The 14,011-nt window shown below is 53.0% G+C and overlaps 7 protein-coding genes across 7 annotated transcripts; 3 read left to right on the top strand and 4 right to left on the bottom strand.

Moving 5' to 3' along the window:
- Positions 1 to 855: 855 nt before the first annotated feature.
- Z517_00487 (uncharacterized protein) lies at positions 856 to 1,182 on the top strand (the record flags this gene model as incomplete). Its single annotated transcript, XM_013433453.1, has 1 exon — positions 856 to 1,182. The coding sequence occupies one exon, from the start codon at positions 856 to 858 to the stop codon at positions 1,180 to 1,182; it is 327 nt and encodes a 108-aa protein (XP_013288907.1).
- A 312-nt stretch (positions 1,183 to 1,494) lies between these two features.
- Z517_00486 (uncharacterized protein) lies at positions 1,495 to 3,074 on the bottom strand (the record flags this gene model as incomplete). The annotated part of the gene is made up of 3 exons (XM_013433452.1): positions 1,495 to 2,115; positions 2,179 to 2,452; positions 2,524 to 3,074. 3 exons carry the CDS (start codon positions 3,072 to 3,074, stop codon positions 1,495 to 1,497), a joined length of 1,446 nt encoding a protein of 481 aa, XP_013288906.1.
- A 1,074-nt stretch (positions 3,075 to 4,148) lies between these two features.
- Positions 4,149 to 6,054, bottom strand: Z517_00485 (uncharacterized protein; the record flags this gene model as incomplete). The annotated part of the gene is made up of 2 exons (XM_013433451.1): positions 4,149 to 5,914; positions 5,988 to 6,054. The coding sequence occupies 2 exons, from the start codon at positions 6,052 to 6,054 to the stop codon at positions 4,149 to 4,151; spliced, it is 1,833 nt and encodes a 610-aa protein (XP_013288905.1).
- Positions 6,055 to 6,264: 210 nt separating this feature from the next.
- Z517_00484 (uncharacterized protein) lies at positions 6,265 to 7,749 on the bottom strand (the record flags this gene model as incomplete). Its single annotated transcript, XM_013433450.1, has 4 exons — positions 6,265 to 7,066; positions 7,116 to 7,224; positions 7,272 to 7,410; positions 7,480 to 7,749. The coding sequence occupies 4 exons, from the start codon at positions 7,747 to 7,749 to the stop codon at positions 6,265 to 6,267; spliced, it is 1,320 nt and encodes a 439-aa protein (XP_013288904.1).
- A 614-nt stretch (positions 7,750 to 8,363) lies between these two features.
- Positions 8,364 to 8,982, top strand: Z517_00483 (uncharacterized protein; the record flags this gene model as incomplete). The annotated part of the gene is made up of 2 exons (XM_013433449.1): positions 8,364 to 8,607; positions 8,675 to 8,982. The coding sequence occupies 2 exons, from the start codon at positions 8,364 to 8,366 to the stop codon at positions 8,980 to 8,982; spliced, it is 552 nt and encodes a 183-aa protein (XP_013288903.1).
- A 472-nt stretch (positions 8,983 to 9,454) lies between these two features.
- Positions 9,455 to 11,180, top strand: Z517_00482 (uncharacterized protein; the record flags this gene model as incomplete). The annotated part of the gene is made up of 2 exons (XM_013433448.1): positions 9,455 to 9,658; positions 9,714 to 11,180. 2 exons carry the CDS (start codon positions 9,455 to 9,457, stop codon positions 11,178 to 11,180), a joined length of 1,671 nt encoding a protein of 556 aa, XP_013288902.1.
- Positions 11,181 to 11,525: 345 nt separating this feature from the next.
- On the bottom strand, positions 11,526 to 13,463 carry Z517_00481 (uncharacterized protein; the record flags this gene model as incomplete). The annotated part of the gene is made up of 1 exon (XM_013433447.1): positions 11,526 to 13,463. The coding sequence occupies one exon, from the start codon at positions 13,461 to 13,463 to the stop codon at positions 11,526 to 11,528; it is 1,938 nt and encodes a 645-aa protein (XP_013288901.1).
- Positions 13,464 to 14,011: the final 548 nt, after the last annotated feature.

Here is a 14,011-nt window from a genome sequence, read left to right as displayed (position 1 = left end):
GCAGAGAAGAAGTAAGAGATCGCCGAGGTCTGCCATGACTGCGGGATGCAGCCAAACCAATGGCCCAACAGGAAGCACAGCCAGACTGAGAGCGTGCTGGAGCCATAGGTCTATGGGCTTCAGTTCCTTTACCGTGGTACGTCCACAAAATAGTAGACGAGTCACAGGCGCAGAGTTTTAAAGTAATCAAACCTCTCGAGGACAATTCAGAAGGCAGAAGGAAGGGGATCGATCTTGACGATACAAGAGGACTCAGACAGCGGAAGGGTGTTCAGATGCTTGGCACTATGATGCACGTGGCTTGTCGCTGCTAGAATTCCACGTGACCACGTGACGGACATGAAAGGTGTTCTATCACGTCATTTGAAATCTGCCCCTCAATCGCGCCGTCGCGTTTTCTGTCTCCGATCTGCGCCCAATGCCATGTCGCGAGGCAGCTTTCACTGTACAGATTCAAATATCCTCATGGCCACAATCGGAGCCTTTGACAGCATTTACCACGGGGCGGGCAATCGCCAGCCCAAAAGCTTAACAGGTAAACCCATTCTCAGGCCGTCCAGTCGGATCCGTCTTCTTGAGGTCATCGACCAGATGGAAGACGTCAGTACGAGGAACGACAGTTCAGGTTCACATGTGAGTTCGACTTCCAGAATGAGGCAGTGTCTTGGACAGTTCATAGCCCTTTACATCCCCTATCGAGTTTTCCATTCCCCGTGGAAGTGGAAGTAGAATATCGAAAGAGCAGCGAACTGTTGTCCTGTCCATCTATACATCCATCCTCATTCCCTGTCCGGCGACTTGAATTTTCGTATCGAGTCGTGTCAACACGGCCTGCTAGCCTATCCTCCAACGAAAATGGCTCGTGACCCATCTCTCAAAGACGCCGTTATATCCAATCCCACGGCCCTGGGCGACCCGGTCTCCCTCAAGGCCGAACAATCAGACACCTCGCCCACAGAGCAAAAAGACCAGGGCGGCAGCACCCAGAGCCTCAAGCAGCGCGCAGAGCAGGATCTGAATGAGGCAAAAAAAGGGAATCGCTCGATGTTGGGCGATCCCGTCAGTCTCAAGGCTGAGACGTCGGACAGGGATCCGGTCAGCGATGAGGATGGGAATGAGGACGGGACGGGCAGGAGTGGTGCGACGGCAGGGAGGGGGAGGAGGGGGAATTCGAAATTATGAAGTGGCCTCGAGACTCGCTTGTGCTGTGCTGGGAGGTGCAATCAATTGGTAGCACATCATTCCTGTCAAATGCCCTGCCCAGGCTGGACTTGTCAGATTGTTATTCTCCTCCAGACAAACAGAGGTGTGAAGTTGCAGGAATGTACGAACAGGGAAACGGGCACTCTGAACGTGTCATTCTGTCATTCTTCGGTGATCTTTATTTCAGGAGGTCGGTAGGTAATCTACCTGTCCATCTCATATACAAAAGTCCGTGCTCGTCCCCCCTTGTATCCCCTGACTGCTCGTCAACTTCATTTTTCTCCTCGAGATCTACACGTCCTTCGCCGTCGTGATGGCCTTGACGTTGGCGTAGGCCAAAATACCCAAGGTGCCGAACTCGGTGCCGATACCGCTCTCCTTGACACCGCCGAACTGAGCCTCAGGCCCGGATCCGGGGGGCGTGTTGATCCAGACGGACCCAGCGTCCAGCTTGTCGGCGACCTCCTGCAGCTTCTTGGGGTCGGTGCCGAAGATGGTGGCGCCCAAACCGACCTTGAACTTGTTGGCGCGCTGAATCACCTCGTCCAGGTCGTCGTACTTCTGCACGGGCACAATGGGGCCAAAAGGTTCTTCCTTCACAATCATGCTGTCATCGGGCGGGTTGTCGACGATGGTGGGCTGGATGAAGAAGCCCTGGTTGTCGGGCACGTCGCCGGACCCGAGGGCGAACTTGTAGCCGTGCTCCTTGGTGTCCTTGAAAAAGGTCTTGACCTTTTCGTACTGCATGCCGTTCTGGACGGGGCCCAGCATGACGCCTTCGTCGTTGGAGTTGCCAACTTTGAGGTTCTTGGTCGCCGTGACGAGCGCGGCCAGGAATTCGTCGTACATGGACGAATGCACATAGATGCGCTTGACGGCTATGCAGACTTGGGCAGTGTTCATGAATGCACCCTACACGAAAAAGTCAGTCCGTTGTGAACAAGAATCGAACATGCGTTTTGAGGAATCATATACCATGGCAACCATCGGGGCCACTTTGGCAATGTTGGCATCGGGGAGCACGATCGACGGGTCATTGCCACCCATCTCTAGGGTGACTCGCTTGACCGTCTTCGCTGCACCTGCCATGACCTTCTTGCCGGTGGCGATTGAGCCGGTGAAGCTGATCTTGTGGATGTCGGGATGCTCGACGAGAGCCGGGCCGAGTTTGTCGTCACCGCCCAACGCCTGAACGAGGCCGGGAGGGAAGACCTGGTTGGCGACTTCAGCCATCTTCAGAGCAGTGTATCTGTTGTCCTCAACGTCAGCTCTTGAGATTGCTGGGCGGACAATCGAGACATCTAATGTCGTGGGACCTACGGAGTAAAGGGACTAGGCTTCACGATGACGGCGTTTCCCATCAGCACGGCCGGCAATACTTTGCCCAGACTGAGCACCAGAGGGAAATTCCAGGGGCAAATGGCGGCTGCGACACCCAGCGGGACAAACTTGTGGACGACGGTTCTAGTGGGAAGGTCTTCCGTTTCACCCTTGGGCTCCTTCAACTTCATATGCCAGTCAATGTAGGCGGAGCAGGCCTGCACCTCGTAGGCACCAATACCCCGTGGCTTACCTGTCTCCTTGAGGAGCAGGTTGGTGAACTCCTCCTGATAGACCTCGAAGGCTTCCTTGAGGCGGGCAAGGCGTTCGACGCGGTATTCCCATGTCGTGTTCTTCCACTCGGCAAACGCCTTGTTGGCGGCGGCAACGGCATCCTCAATATCCTCGAGGGTAGCCACAGGGACGTCCCAGTTGGGCTGCTTGGTGGTCGGGTCGATACCCTGGTATTTTGTTTTTGAGCTGCGAAGTTGACCGTTGATGACATTGGAGAAAGTGTCGAAGGAGATGGTGTCTACTTTAGAGGGAGCCATAGCTGGCGCGAGACTGACAATTGGATCTTGATCTGCTTTGGTCTTTTCCTTGCGGACTGCGAGGCGAGTGAGAGAGAAGAGCGGCAGAAGCAGAGGCAGAGCGGATGGTTTTTCACCTTCCCCTCCTGGCCCAACTCGCCTTTTTTTTTATTCCTGCAGTCGACTGGTGCTTATCTTGTCCATGTCAGAAATCTTCCCCGTGCCACCTCTTTCAGAGTCGGTTTGTCCCCGTTTACGCCTCCCAAATATCATCCATGCCCCGCACGCGGCCGCTCGATGATGGGTCCATACTACCTACTGGCACCTACCGAGGCAGGAAGATGCCCCGGTACCACGGATACCCAAAGGTAGAAATAAAGGCAGAATAATGCACGAGACGAGAATCTTGCTGGGCGCAGGGCTCGCTATGAGTGGATGGATTGCCGAGGCAGGATCAAGCAAAGTTCGCCGAGTTCACATTCGACCCTTTCATGTGGGGACAAATTTGGGATGGAGATGGGGATATAATGCACGGCGTTAAGAAGTGGGATATGTGTTCGGACGAACAACCTGCTTCATGGTGGCGGATGTAAGGTGAAGGGTGAAGAGTGAAGGTTGACAAGTGAACGATGGCTGATACTGTGTGTGTAGCATTGTTGCGGCTCTGTTTGTGGACCACTTCTACCAAATATTATCACAAACACCGCGCGACTGTCTGCGAATTATGCAATCTTATGCACCATTTGCATATCTGCAGCGTAGCCATGCAGCCATGCAGCCATGCAACCAGCTTTAGCCCTCGCTCGTGAATTTTGTTCATGAATCCCAGGTCAGTAATGTCATATCATACACAAAACCTTTCTCGGGCAAATCGCTCCATCGCAGACTGCCTCCAATCGTCACAGTGACCGGAGAGGTGTCGAACATGCCATCGCCGAAAGCTCCAAACGTCGAAAATGCCTTGCCTCGCCTTCCACCAAGAAAAAGTGACTGTTGTTAAGACAAGTTTCGAGCAAACAATGCGAAGAGTACCCAGTCGATGTGGAGGAAGACCTCTCCATCAAGGAACCAATCTGGGCTCTGAAATGAGAAAAGTCAAGCTCTCTTGAGCTCCACCACAAACATAGCCTTGCGTCCTTGGACGTGGTCGAGATACGCCTCTAATTCATCATTTTCCTCAATGAGATAGGAAATCTCCTTGCCTGCGCCATCTTTGTCGATACCATTGATCTGCTCCGCTTTTGCATGGGGGTACATTTCTTCGAGCATGGCATGAAGCTCCTGAACAGTTTGACCATTTAAAGACCCGAGAGAGAGTTTCGTGCTCGTGTACATGGTCGAGTTGGGATGTGGACGGACAAATACCGGCGTTCGCCTCGAGACTTGTGGGGTGCCTAGATGGTCCGCCACCTGCAACAAGTTGGGGTCGATTTGCAAGTCTGACAGATCATTCTGCGGTGCCGGGGGCGGTGCTTCACCAAATGGATTTGCAGGCAGGGCGTCTCGATATGCGCTACTGGCAGAGGCTGGTGCGGGAGCGACTGGTGGCGAAGGTGGTAGAGGCGCAGTGTCTGCAGTGTCTGCAGTGTCTGCTGCAGGCGTCAAGGGTTGAACGGACTTTTTCCTGAAAGTGCCCTTCTTCTTTGCCCGGTCATCTCGCACGCGTTTCATCACATCTCGACACAACAGCTCCATGGCCGCTAGCTTTCGGTTATGCTCCGGGTCGGCGTCGCCCGCTGCGAGGATGCTCTGGAGATATGAATTGTTGGCGACCCAACGATCTTTGAGTTCCTTCCACTTTGCCGGTCCCATCTCGAGCTTACTCGTGTAATACTCCGACTCGAGGATCTCGTAGAACTCGCCACGAATCTGTCGACTTTGATCAGGGTTCAAGCCCAGCACCTTCTTAGACTCCAGGATGGTCAATCTACGACCCAGCGTCCGGATGCGCTTCGTAACATCGGTGCAGATGACGTCCAGGGCAAGTTCTTTGGATTGAAGATTGCTGGTGTCCTGCCACATCACGGCCTGTAACAGGGTATTCTCACGAACCAGGCGATCTTTGACGGCTTGCCACTTCTCCGCCCCAGCAACCGTCTTTTGCATGATTTGCTCCTCCTCACAAATCCCTTGGAACTGATCGCGAATGGCACGGTATTGTCTCGCATCGAGATTCAATATTTCTCGGCTTTCTTCAAGCGTAGTCTCGGAGGGGAATCGTGGTGGCATGCCCGCGGGATCAGGTGGCAGACCTGCATACCCTTTGGTTCGACGACGGCGTTTCTTGTCTCTCCAGCGTTGGTCGCTGATGGCTTGAAGTTCTTGAAGTCTTTCCTTCTGACGCTCCACGAAATCTGGTGGTGGCTCTTCGGTAACGTGTTGTTGGTCTGATTGGGCCATGTTTTCATCATCCTTCGCAGCCTCTATTAACTGTGCTTCCGGGTCATCGCCGGGTGTCTGCTTGGCACCGTTCGGAATGCGCATGAGCCAGCGATTTTTCGCGCGCAGTCTCATCAGTTCGCGTTCCTTGATATCGTGACCTTCGGCCTGAAGAGTGTGTAGCATATTGCGTTGACTGTAGTTTGCCTCCCATAGTTGCCTCACGCGATCAACCAGATCCTCGTCGCGGAAAGATGGCTTGCGCTTCGACGGAAATCCCCATCTCTTGAATTGTGTCTGAAAGGCGCGCTTGGAGGGAGTGAAGTTGGCGGCATCGCGCATGTACTGCATAATCTCCTCGAGGGACTGAATCTGGTTAGCCGTGCGCGACTGGGGTTGCGGCGACGAGTAATGAGTTGGTTTAACGTACCTTTCTGTCCTCGATGTAGAGCTTGTACAGTACATCTCGGTGAGGATCCCAGCTGTAAACCTGTTCGAGAGTCAAAATCGTGCGCCCATTCTGCGACGGTGGTCAATAATACCATGATGGCTTACGCGATTCGAAAAGCGCGGTTGATGCTGCAATGCGGTCGTGTACTGGAACTATGGTGAGGCGGGACATCTCGAAGGTGCAAAACTTGAAAGGACACGGAAGAGCGGCGGGTGGCTGGTAATTTCGGAATATCTATTTTCCGAAACTGCCTGCTCTGGTTGGCTTGGCGGGGAAACCGCAAGGCTGCCACTCACTCAAGGCTGCCTCATCCTAGGGATGTGTCTACAATTGGCTGTTAGGACTCGGTTTCATTGGTACCACCCTTTATTTCACTGGTTACTATGTATCCCTCGGACCAATCATCTTCTTCCATTCCTCGTCAATACCGACTCTCTCACTCCTAGATCGTTGGAGCCAACGCTGCTGCCACTCCTTCGTCATCTGCTCCCAACGAGTCACTTCAGCATTTGCGAACGAGGCTGCAGCATCAGCACACTCGCCGACTTTCAACATAGGGACCAAGTGCCCACAGTCCGCCAAAACGACCTCTTTGACTCGATCCTCGGCTTGACCTCCACTCCCACCCACCCCGACACCAGTACTCGCCATCTTCTTCCGCCGAAGCTCTGGCGTTGCGAGCTCAGACTGGTCTCCGAATATGTACAAAACAGGTGGCTTCAGCTCGGGAAGACGGCGGAAGATTTCGGCGGGTTCAGGTCGATAGAAGGGATATCCCTCCTCCACATCCTCCGGGTGCATATCCCCATACACCGCCCGATCCCTCTCTGGTGGAATTCCGGGAGTACCGTTATATTTTGGTCTTAGATAAGAGAAGACCTCTTGAGATTTGGGTGTAGTTAAAGTCACCTGTGGTTCTTTACCCTCACTTCTCTCTGGGTAGAGTTCCGTGGGTAAGTCCCGTAGACCATATTGCACCCACTTCTCAAAGACCCTCGGATCCCAGCGCTGATAGAACTTGCTGCTCGCGAACTTTTCCCGTGCTTCTTGACGGGATGGCCAGATATCTCGACGGTAGGTGGACGGCTTAGCGAATGTTTTGCTTGGATTCTCGGTTTGTATGACCGGATCAACCAGAATGAGAGCCTGCAACAACCTGGGGCGAAGAAGTGCAAGCTGTGTCCTATATCATAGTCAATGTATGTACTTTCAAATTGGCGAGTAGAACATACAATTGCGACGCCCCCATGCTGTGCCCAATCCCTAAGAGTGGTTGAGGCAGCTCGTCTTGCTTCTGGTTTATCAGAAAGAGAAGATCTCTAGCACCATCCCACCAGTTCGCTGCAACACATTAGCGATCCCGTAATTAGACCAGGTCCCAGACGTACGATCATTGCCCAGAGCTTTTTCATTGAGGGCGTGACTCTGGCCCTGATGGGCCAGGTCGGCAATCCATATTCCTCGGATACCTCTCCCCAAGGATCTTAGTTTCGTATATAGGTCCTCGAACAGAGGCTCATATAGCTCCTGATGATAGAATTAGGCATATGAACCCTCGACTGGCGCGGTGAGCGGTGGAACCAAGAGAGCACTAACCTTGGGAAATCCATTGGCATGTGCCGCGATGAAAGTGATATCGTCGGGTGCCGGATCCCTCCGCTCATGAGGAACGTATTGCTTGACAGCGAGCCTCAAGCTGTTTTCGTAGCCAACTTCTGATCCCCTCGGCCAGTGCCGCGTATGTTGGGCCCGCACTTCGTGTTCAATCACACGAAATTGGCTCAAGCTGCGTCGCAAGCTGGGGATATTCGCTTTCAAGCATCGTCCTATGGTGGAGGAGCCACTGCCACCGCGACCAAGGGTCATAATCTCAAGTTGGCTTCGGAGTCAAGTTTCTCGACATGTTGGTTGGACATGGTATCGTCCATGACTGGGAGTCATTCAGGGATGAAGGGATGATGATCATGACTAAATCGGCTTTTCGAATGGTACGTAGCCGAAGTTCCACGGCGAACTCTCGGAAAAGAATGTTCGGTCTTTGTCCCCCACAACCTCCAGTTCTCTGAAGTAACCAGCAACTCTCAAGCATGTATGATAACAGGTTCGATCCCAGTGATCGTGATTGAAGTCTGGCTCATAATATGATGGGACTCACAAGTTTCCTCAACGGGTGATTTGACTCCCCAGTCGGAACGCCTCGTGCCTGCAATGACTCAGATTTCGGGGGCGAGAGCCTCGCTTCGACCATAGACTTCCTTCGCCCCGGAAATGAGCATGGCTATCCCACGAGCTTCTCTCGATGAGAGGGACTCAATTTAACAGGGTGAGTCATTGTATGGGAATCGGCACGAGCGGTGCTGCGCCACAGCAAGATTCCTTTGACATCAGCAAGAAAGAACAAACAATATGAGGATGGCATTACCAGATCCTCGTCCCCTTTCATCAACTACTTAATCGGCCGAGTCAAGATATTGTACCTGATGGCGGGAAACGACCGTCTAGGGGACGCAACGCCGAGCCAATCTTCAGATTTGATAGGTCGTTTAAGAGGTGTCGCGGAAAAGCACCTCAAAGATATCGAGGAAGAAAGACTGCAAGAGGAAAAGGACGAAGTGAAGAGGATACAAGAGCTGGAGCACTATTCGAAGCACAAGAAGCAGGGGAAGCAGGGAATGCCAAATACGCCCATCGAGGTGTCAGTCCCCAAAATGAGATCAGCCCAAGGTACGGCGCGCACACATCACCCCCACACGACCTTCGAGAGGCTGGCATACTGACGAATGCTTCGTAGATGTCCTCAAGCGGCTCCAATGGGATACTGATCTTGACATGTCAAGATACATCATTGGCTATCTGGAACGGTTCGCCGGTATCAAGGAACTCGCCGCGACCCATTGGATCTCCGAGGTCACCGAGGAAGACTGGATTCCCCAGCATCGCATTAAATACTTCAAACGGGTGTCTGAGAATGGGGAGGCTGAGATTGTCTGGGACCGCGAAAAGCGAATCGACAAGATCTTCGGCAGTGGCTTGAAAGAGGACGATGAGACGGTGGATGTTAATTCCGAGGATGGCGGTGTCAGTCTCCTACCGCAATAGTCGAAGCGATCTTGTATCTGGCTTTCCGGGTGGAAGTCAATGTGTGCGCGATGGGTTGCAAGGAAAAGCTAAGCTCGCATACAGTCACCCATACATTCCGCTGTCAGTGGCAACGGGACCGGGTGCGCGCCGGATGGACCGTAGAGATTTGTCGAGGGCGATTATTCCTCGGGACAACATGGGGTGTGCCTTTTCAGAGTATGGTGTTGTCTTGAACAAGGAATATTGTAGATGCGAGGCTGTACGGAGTAAGCTGCGTAAGAGGGACCCTAAAGTGCACCGTAGCAGTCACTACGTCAAAGTATCTGGCTGTCAAGCGCCATTCACTATTTTTTTGGTTTGCCCGCTGCGCAATGCCATATTTATTATTCTGTCACTCTCTTTCGCCTGCATGGCTCCCCAAGACTACTGATGCCCTTCTTTACTGTGTAGTACGATGCTCTCCTAGCACACCTTTCCTTAGAGACTGCCCATGTCTAGGCCAGTCCTCCAGTCGGTAGTAGACCTATACCAACAGATCCAGAGACATATTTCTCCGTTCAAGGTCATGGCAGAGACGGCGGCCGCTGGCGTAGGCCATATGTCGTCGCCGTCAAAGCTGACAGGCAGGGCCTTCTACGAAAGCATCGGCAGCCCAAAATACATAATGGCTCCTATGGTTGATCGCTCAGAGTTCGTCCGTTCTCCCTCCATGCTCGCCGCTTCACCAGATGTGTTGACTTGTTCTCCAGGCTTGGAGACTCCTCACGCGGTCCTACCTCGATAAAGAGCGCTCAAAGTCCTTTCTAGCGTATACGCCTATGCTGCACGCGAGATTGTTCCGAGAAACAGCAAGATTTCGAGACGAACACTTCCAGCCCACCAAAAGCAGTCTGGTTTCCAAGGAGAGAGCCTCAGCGTCGCTATGGCTTGATGGCAATCCGACTTTGGACCGACCGTTGTTCGTACAGTTTTGCGCCAATAAGCCCGAAGATCTGCTCGAGGCGGCACAATATGTGGCCCCTTACTGTGACGCGGTTGACTTGAATTTGGGATGTCCGCAGGGCATTGCCAGGAATGGGCGCTATGGAGCTTTTCTGCAAGAAGACTGGGACACAATCTACAAGATGATCAACAAATTACATAATGAGCTCTCGGTTCCTGTGACGGCCAAGATGAGGATTCTGGACACCAAGGAGAAAACTCTGGAGTATGCAAAGATGATTCTCTCCGCCGGCGCCAGCATATTGACAGTGCACGGGAGACGGAGAGAACAGAAGGGCCACAATACTGGTCTCGCGGACTGGCAAATGATTCGATACCTCCGGGAACAGCTACCGCCAGAGACGGTCATCTTTGCGAACGGGAACATTCTGAATTCAGGCGACCTAGAATCATGCCTAGTAGCTACTGGGGCTGATGGTGTCATGAGTGCAGAAGGCAATATATGTGATCCCACAATTTTTGCCGACCCGCCCAAAGAATACAACCCCCGAGAGTACTGGTACGGGCCGGATGGGAAAGGGGGCTACCGTGTGGACGCCGTGTTCAGAAGATATCTTGACATCATCCATCGCCATGTCTTGGGCAGAGAACCACCCGTGCGCAAGCCTCTTTATGTCCCCGGTGATCCCGAAGAGACGCGTCAGAAAACCGAAGCGATCGATGCTGAGCTTCCACCGAGAAAAAGACAAAAACGTTTGCCCAAGCAAAGGTTTGATCCGAGTCTGAGGCCAATGCAAGGACACCTGTTCCAACTCCTTCGTCCCCTGGTTTCGACGCACACCAACATCCGAGATGCGTTGGCACAAACACGATGCGGAGACATGGATAGCTTCGAGGGAGTTCTTGCCATGGTGGAAGCGGCGGTTAAGATGGGCCTCGATGAATATACAGCGTTACCCGAGGTCGAACACAAACCTGCAGCTGAAGGCGAAGTAGAGCAGCTACACGAGAAGGAACTGACACCCACAGAGAAAACCAGGATGAAATATCGGAGGCCGTGGTGGGTCTGTCAGCCCTATGTCCGGCCGCTACCAGACGACGCTGTCAAGATGGGTGCCATGCAACCGATCAAGGGGACATCCAAGGAGGGCTCGAGGGAAGTCGCAGGCAACGAGGACAATGCAAGCCGGTCAATCGATGTCGCCGAGACACCTGATCTGTCATTGCACAGCACTACGAAAGAACTCGCTAAGCCTACACTGGTTTTCGGCTGAGCATGGTTGTCTTCACAGAATGCGGTGAAATGGCTCACTGCAGCATTAATCATCTGTACAACATCTGAATTGTTCAATTATACGTCGTCGTTGACCTGGTTTCGGTACGGACAGCCAGATCTGGTGCGCAATGAGCGAGCAAAATTCCAAAGAAACTCCATACTATCGATACGAAACAAATCCCAAACAGGCAAAAATCTGTGACAACAGCAGATCGACTTGTCTTTATCATCTCTTACAATCCCGCACCGGTGTGGTCGCCGATGCGCAACCGGCTCCCTCTCGTCGTGAAATGAAATCTGTGCGTCAGCAAACAGGCCACTCTTCCCATCTCCGCTTCTTAGGTCAGTCCGATAGATCCATGGGAGCGTCCTGCCCATCACTATCTGATTCTTCAGCATCCTCGCCCGAGGAAATGTCCATGGGAACCTCCTCGCCGCCATCTGACTCTTCGACGTCCTCGGCGTCTTCCGCGCCATCAGCGACTTTGTCAGCTTTGGTCTTTTTGGATGGGGCTGCGTCTTCGTCATCAGACACGTCGGAGCGCTTGCGCTTCTTGTCGGCCTTCTGCTCTATTTTCGCAAACCACTTCTGGTCTGCTTTGACCTTGAAGCGGTCGACAAGCTCCTTGATGCGGCATCTGCGTTGCATCAGCGCCGCTATTGTCCGGTCAACGCGTGGTTCTGTTGACCCTGCCTGAACCGTGCCAGTGAATTTCTTGTTGAACTTTTCTGCCCACTCCTCCTTCGTCTTGGTAGAGACTATCAATCTCTTCTCTTTGGACGCTTTGGTGGACTTTTTCTTCTTCTCGTTGGCGAGGTCCTCGGACAACTTGATCAGATAATCGTCTTCCTCCTTGGACCATGGTTGACCGGGATCCTGCCTGGAGGCTTTGGTTGTTCTGCCAACTGCCTGTCGACGCCAATTGTTCAGCAGCTGGATATGGGACGAGTTGTTCCAGTCAAAATCTACGCGGCCCGACTGAGACCGTGTCGCCTTTGGCTTTTCGAGGTCTGGCCATTGGAACTTTTTCAACTGTCTGAAGCGCTTGAAGGTATACTTGCCCTTGGAGATGTGCTCGACGAGGAATTTGGCCGGATTCGGAAAACCTTTGTACGCTCTTTCGACAGGATCACCATCGACGCTGATGAGGAAGCCTTCAGCACTATTGGGCTTGTTGCCCTTTCTGGGCTTCTTGGCCTTTTTGCCTTTGCCTTTGCCCTGGCCCTTCTTCTCCTCGTCCTCCTGCGTGTCGGAGACTTCTTCTGGCGTATACTGATCTGGTTCTACACCCCACTTCTCGTCCATGAAAATCGCTGCTGGAGCTTCGCATTGTTCGGGCTTGGGCCATTTCAACGACGTCTCGTTGACGCCGACACGGATGCCGAAGCTTATTTTATTTCCCTTGGGATCTGCTTTGGTGGATCTTTTCACCTCCTTCTTGGACGGGTGAACCGGAGGCACTCCACGCAAAAACCAGAACGAAATGGCCTCGATCAAATTCCAGTTCTGCTCCTGCAACAGCACACGAAGGGACCACCAGTCAGGTCGCCCTGTGATGTTCATGAACTCGGCCAGCCGTTCATCTTGTTCTCTTGTGATGTCAACCTCTTCGGGGTCAACCTCTGACGGCAGATGCGTGCGCATCCGGTCATAGTCACTCAATCTCAGGCGAATATCGTCCAACGCTGTGAAGCTGTCGATCGCCTCGCCAAGATCCCACAGATTGACATGGAGAAGGAGGATTGCCTCTGAAGGACTCAGGGTGGTTCCGTCGTCTACCTCGGATTCAAGCTGCAGACGAAGTGCAAGGGCGGCGCCCCGACGCTCTTGTTCCAAGTTGCTGTTGAAACGGGGGCCGATCTGGCTTTCGCGCATAGCCTTGAATGTTTTCTTTTTGTTGGAATTGTCGCTTGTCGCCGAAGCATCAGAAGCATCTGAACCAGGAGAAGCAGGAGAAGCAGCAGCAGCAGCAGCAGCATTACTGGCGGGGGGACTTAGGTCGCTTGAGCTATCGTCTTCAGAGTCTTCGCTGCTGGAGTCTGAACCTTGTGGGTCATCGCCCGCAAGCATCCTGGCCCTATCGGCTTGCCACAAGTTATAGGCAGCATCGGAATCCCAATTTGTGGTCTCGAGGTATCTCTCCAGCAAAGTGCGGTCGGTGACGTTGGGTCGGAGCCGGTCTCGCAGAGCATTAACTGCTTTCCTGCGCTCGATTGATGTCAAGGCACGCGGGCCTCCAGATCCGGGCGGACCTCCAGAAGGACCTGCAGGAGCGGACATTTTGTGTCTGTTATATATGTATATGGGTGGGGGTAGGTAAGGTCGTGTGAAGAAGCGACTGGACTAAGTTGAGATACTTGAGGGAGTGGAAGAAAGTCCTCTGTAGGGTTTTAAGCACGTTCTCGCCAACCCGCCGTGTTGAAGTGGTCTTTATGTGGCTCGGTGCCTACCTTTGTCTTCAGACAGCGTCTTTGTGCCATCAGCTTCGCTTCCATCACAGTGCTTCCACATCGAAGATGCAGAACCTTGGCCATGCGGGCCTTGCATGGGTGAGTGAAGACTTTTTCGATCCGTTATTTTGAAACACTTTTGACAGATTCTCAGCAGATTCACCTACAAACAGCCACGCACAAGTCTGGAATACCTACCCACATACATACAGTAACCATGTTTGAGAAGGTATGGCTCATGACGAGAAGCGGAAGGGGAAACGCATTCGCCGGGTTCAGGCGATCAAAGAAAGGGGAAGGACTGGTGCTCGCTTCCCACCCACCATGCACACCCCCTCCCAAGTGCCCTTTCTTCTGCTTAGAGAGCACGACGGCCAT

This window comes from Fonsecaea pedrosoi (genome assembly GCF_000835455.1).
Source record: "Fonsecaea pedrosoi CBS 271.37 unplaced genomic scaffold supercont1.1, whole genome shotgun sequence".
Lineage (NCBI taxonomy): Eukaryota > Fungi > Ascomycota > Eurotiomycetes > Chaetothyriales > Herpotrichiellaceae > Fonsecaea > Fonsecaea pedrosoi.
The sequence above is the reverse complement of the archived record's forward strand: the minus strand, read 5'-3'. Positions and strand labels throughout refer to the sequence as shown.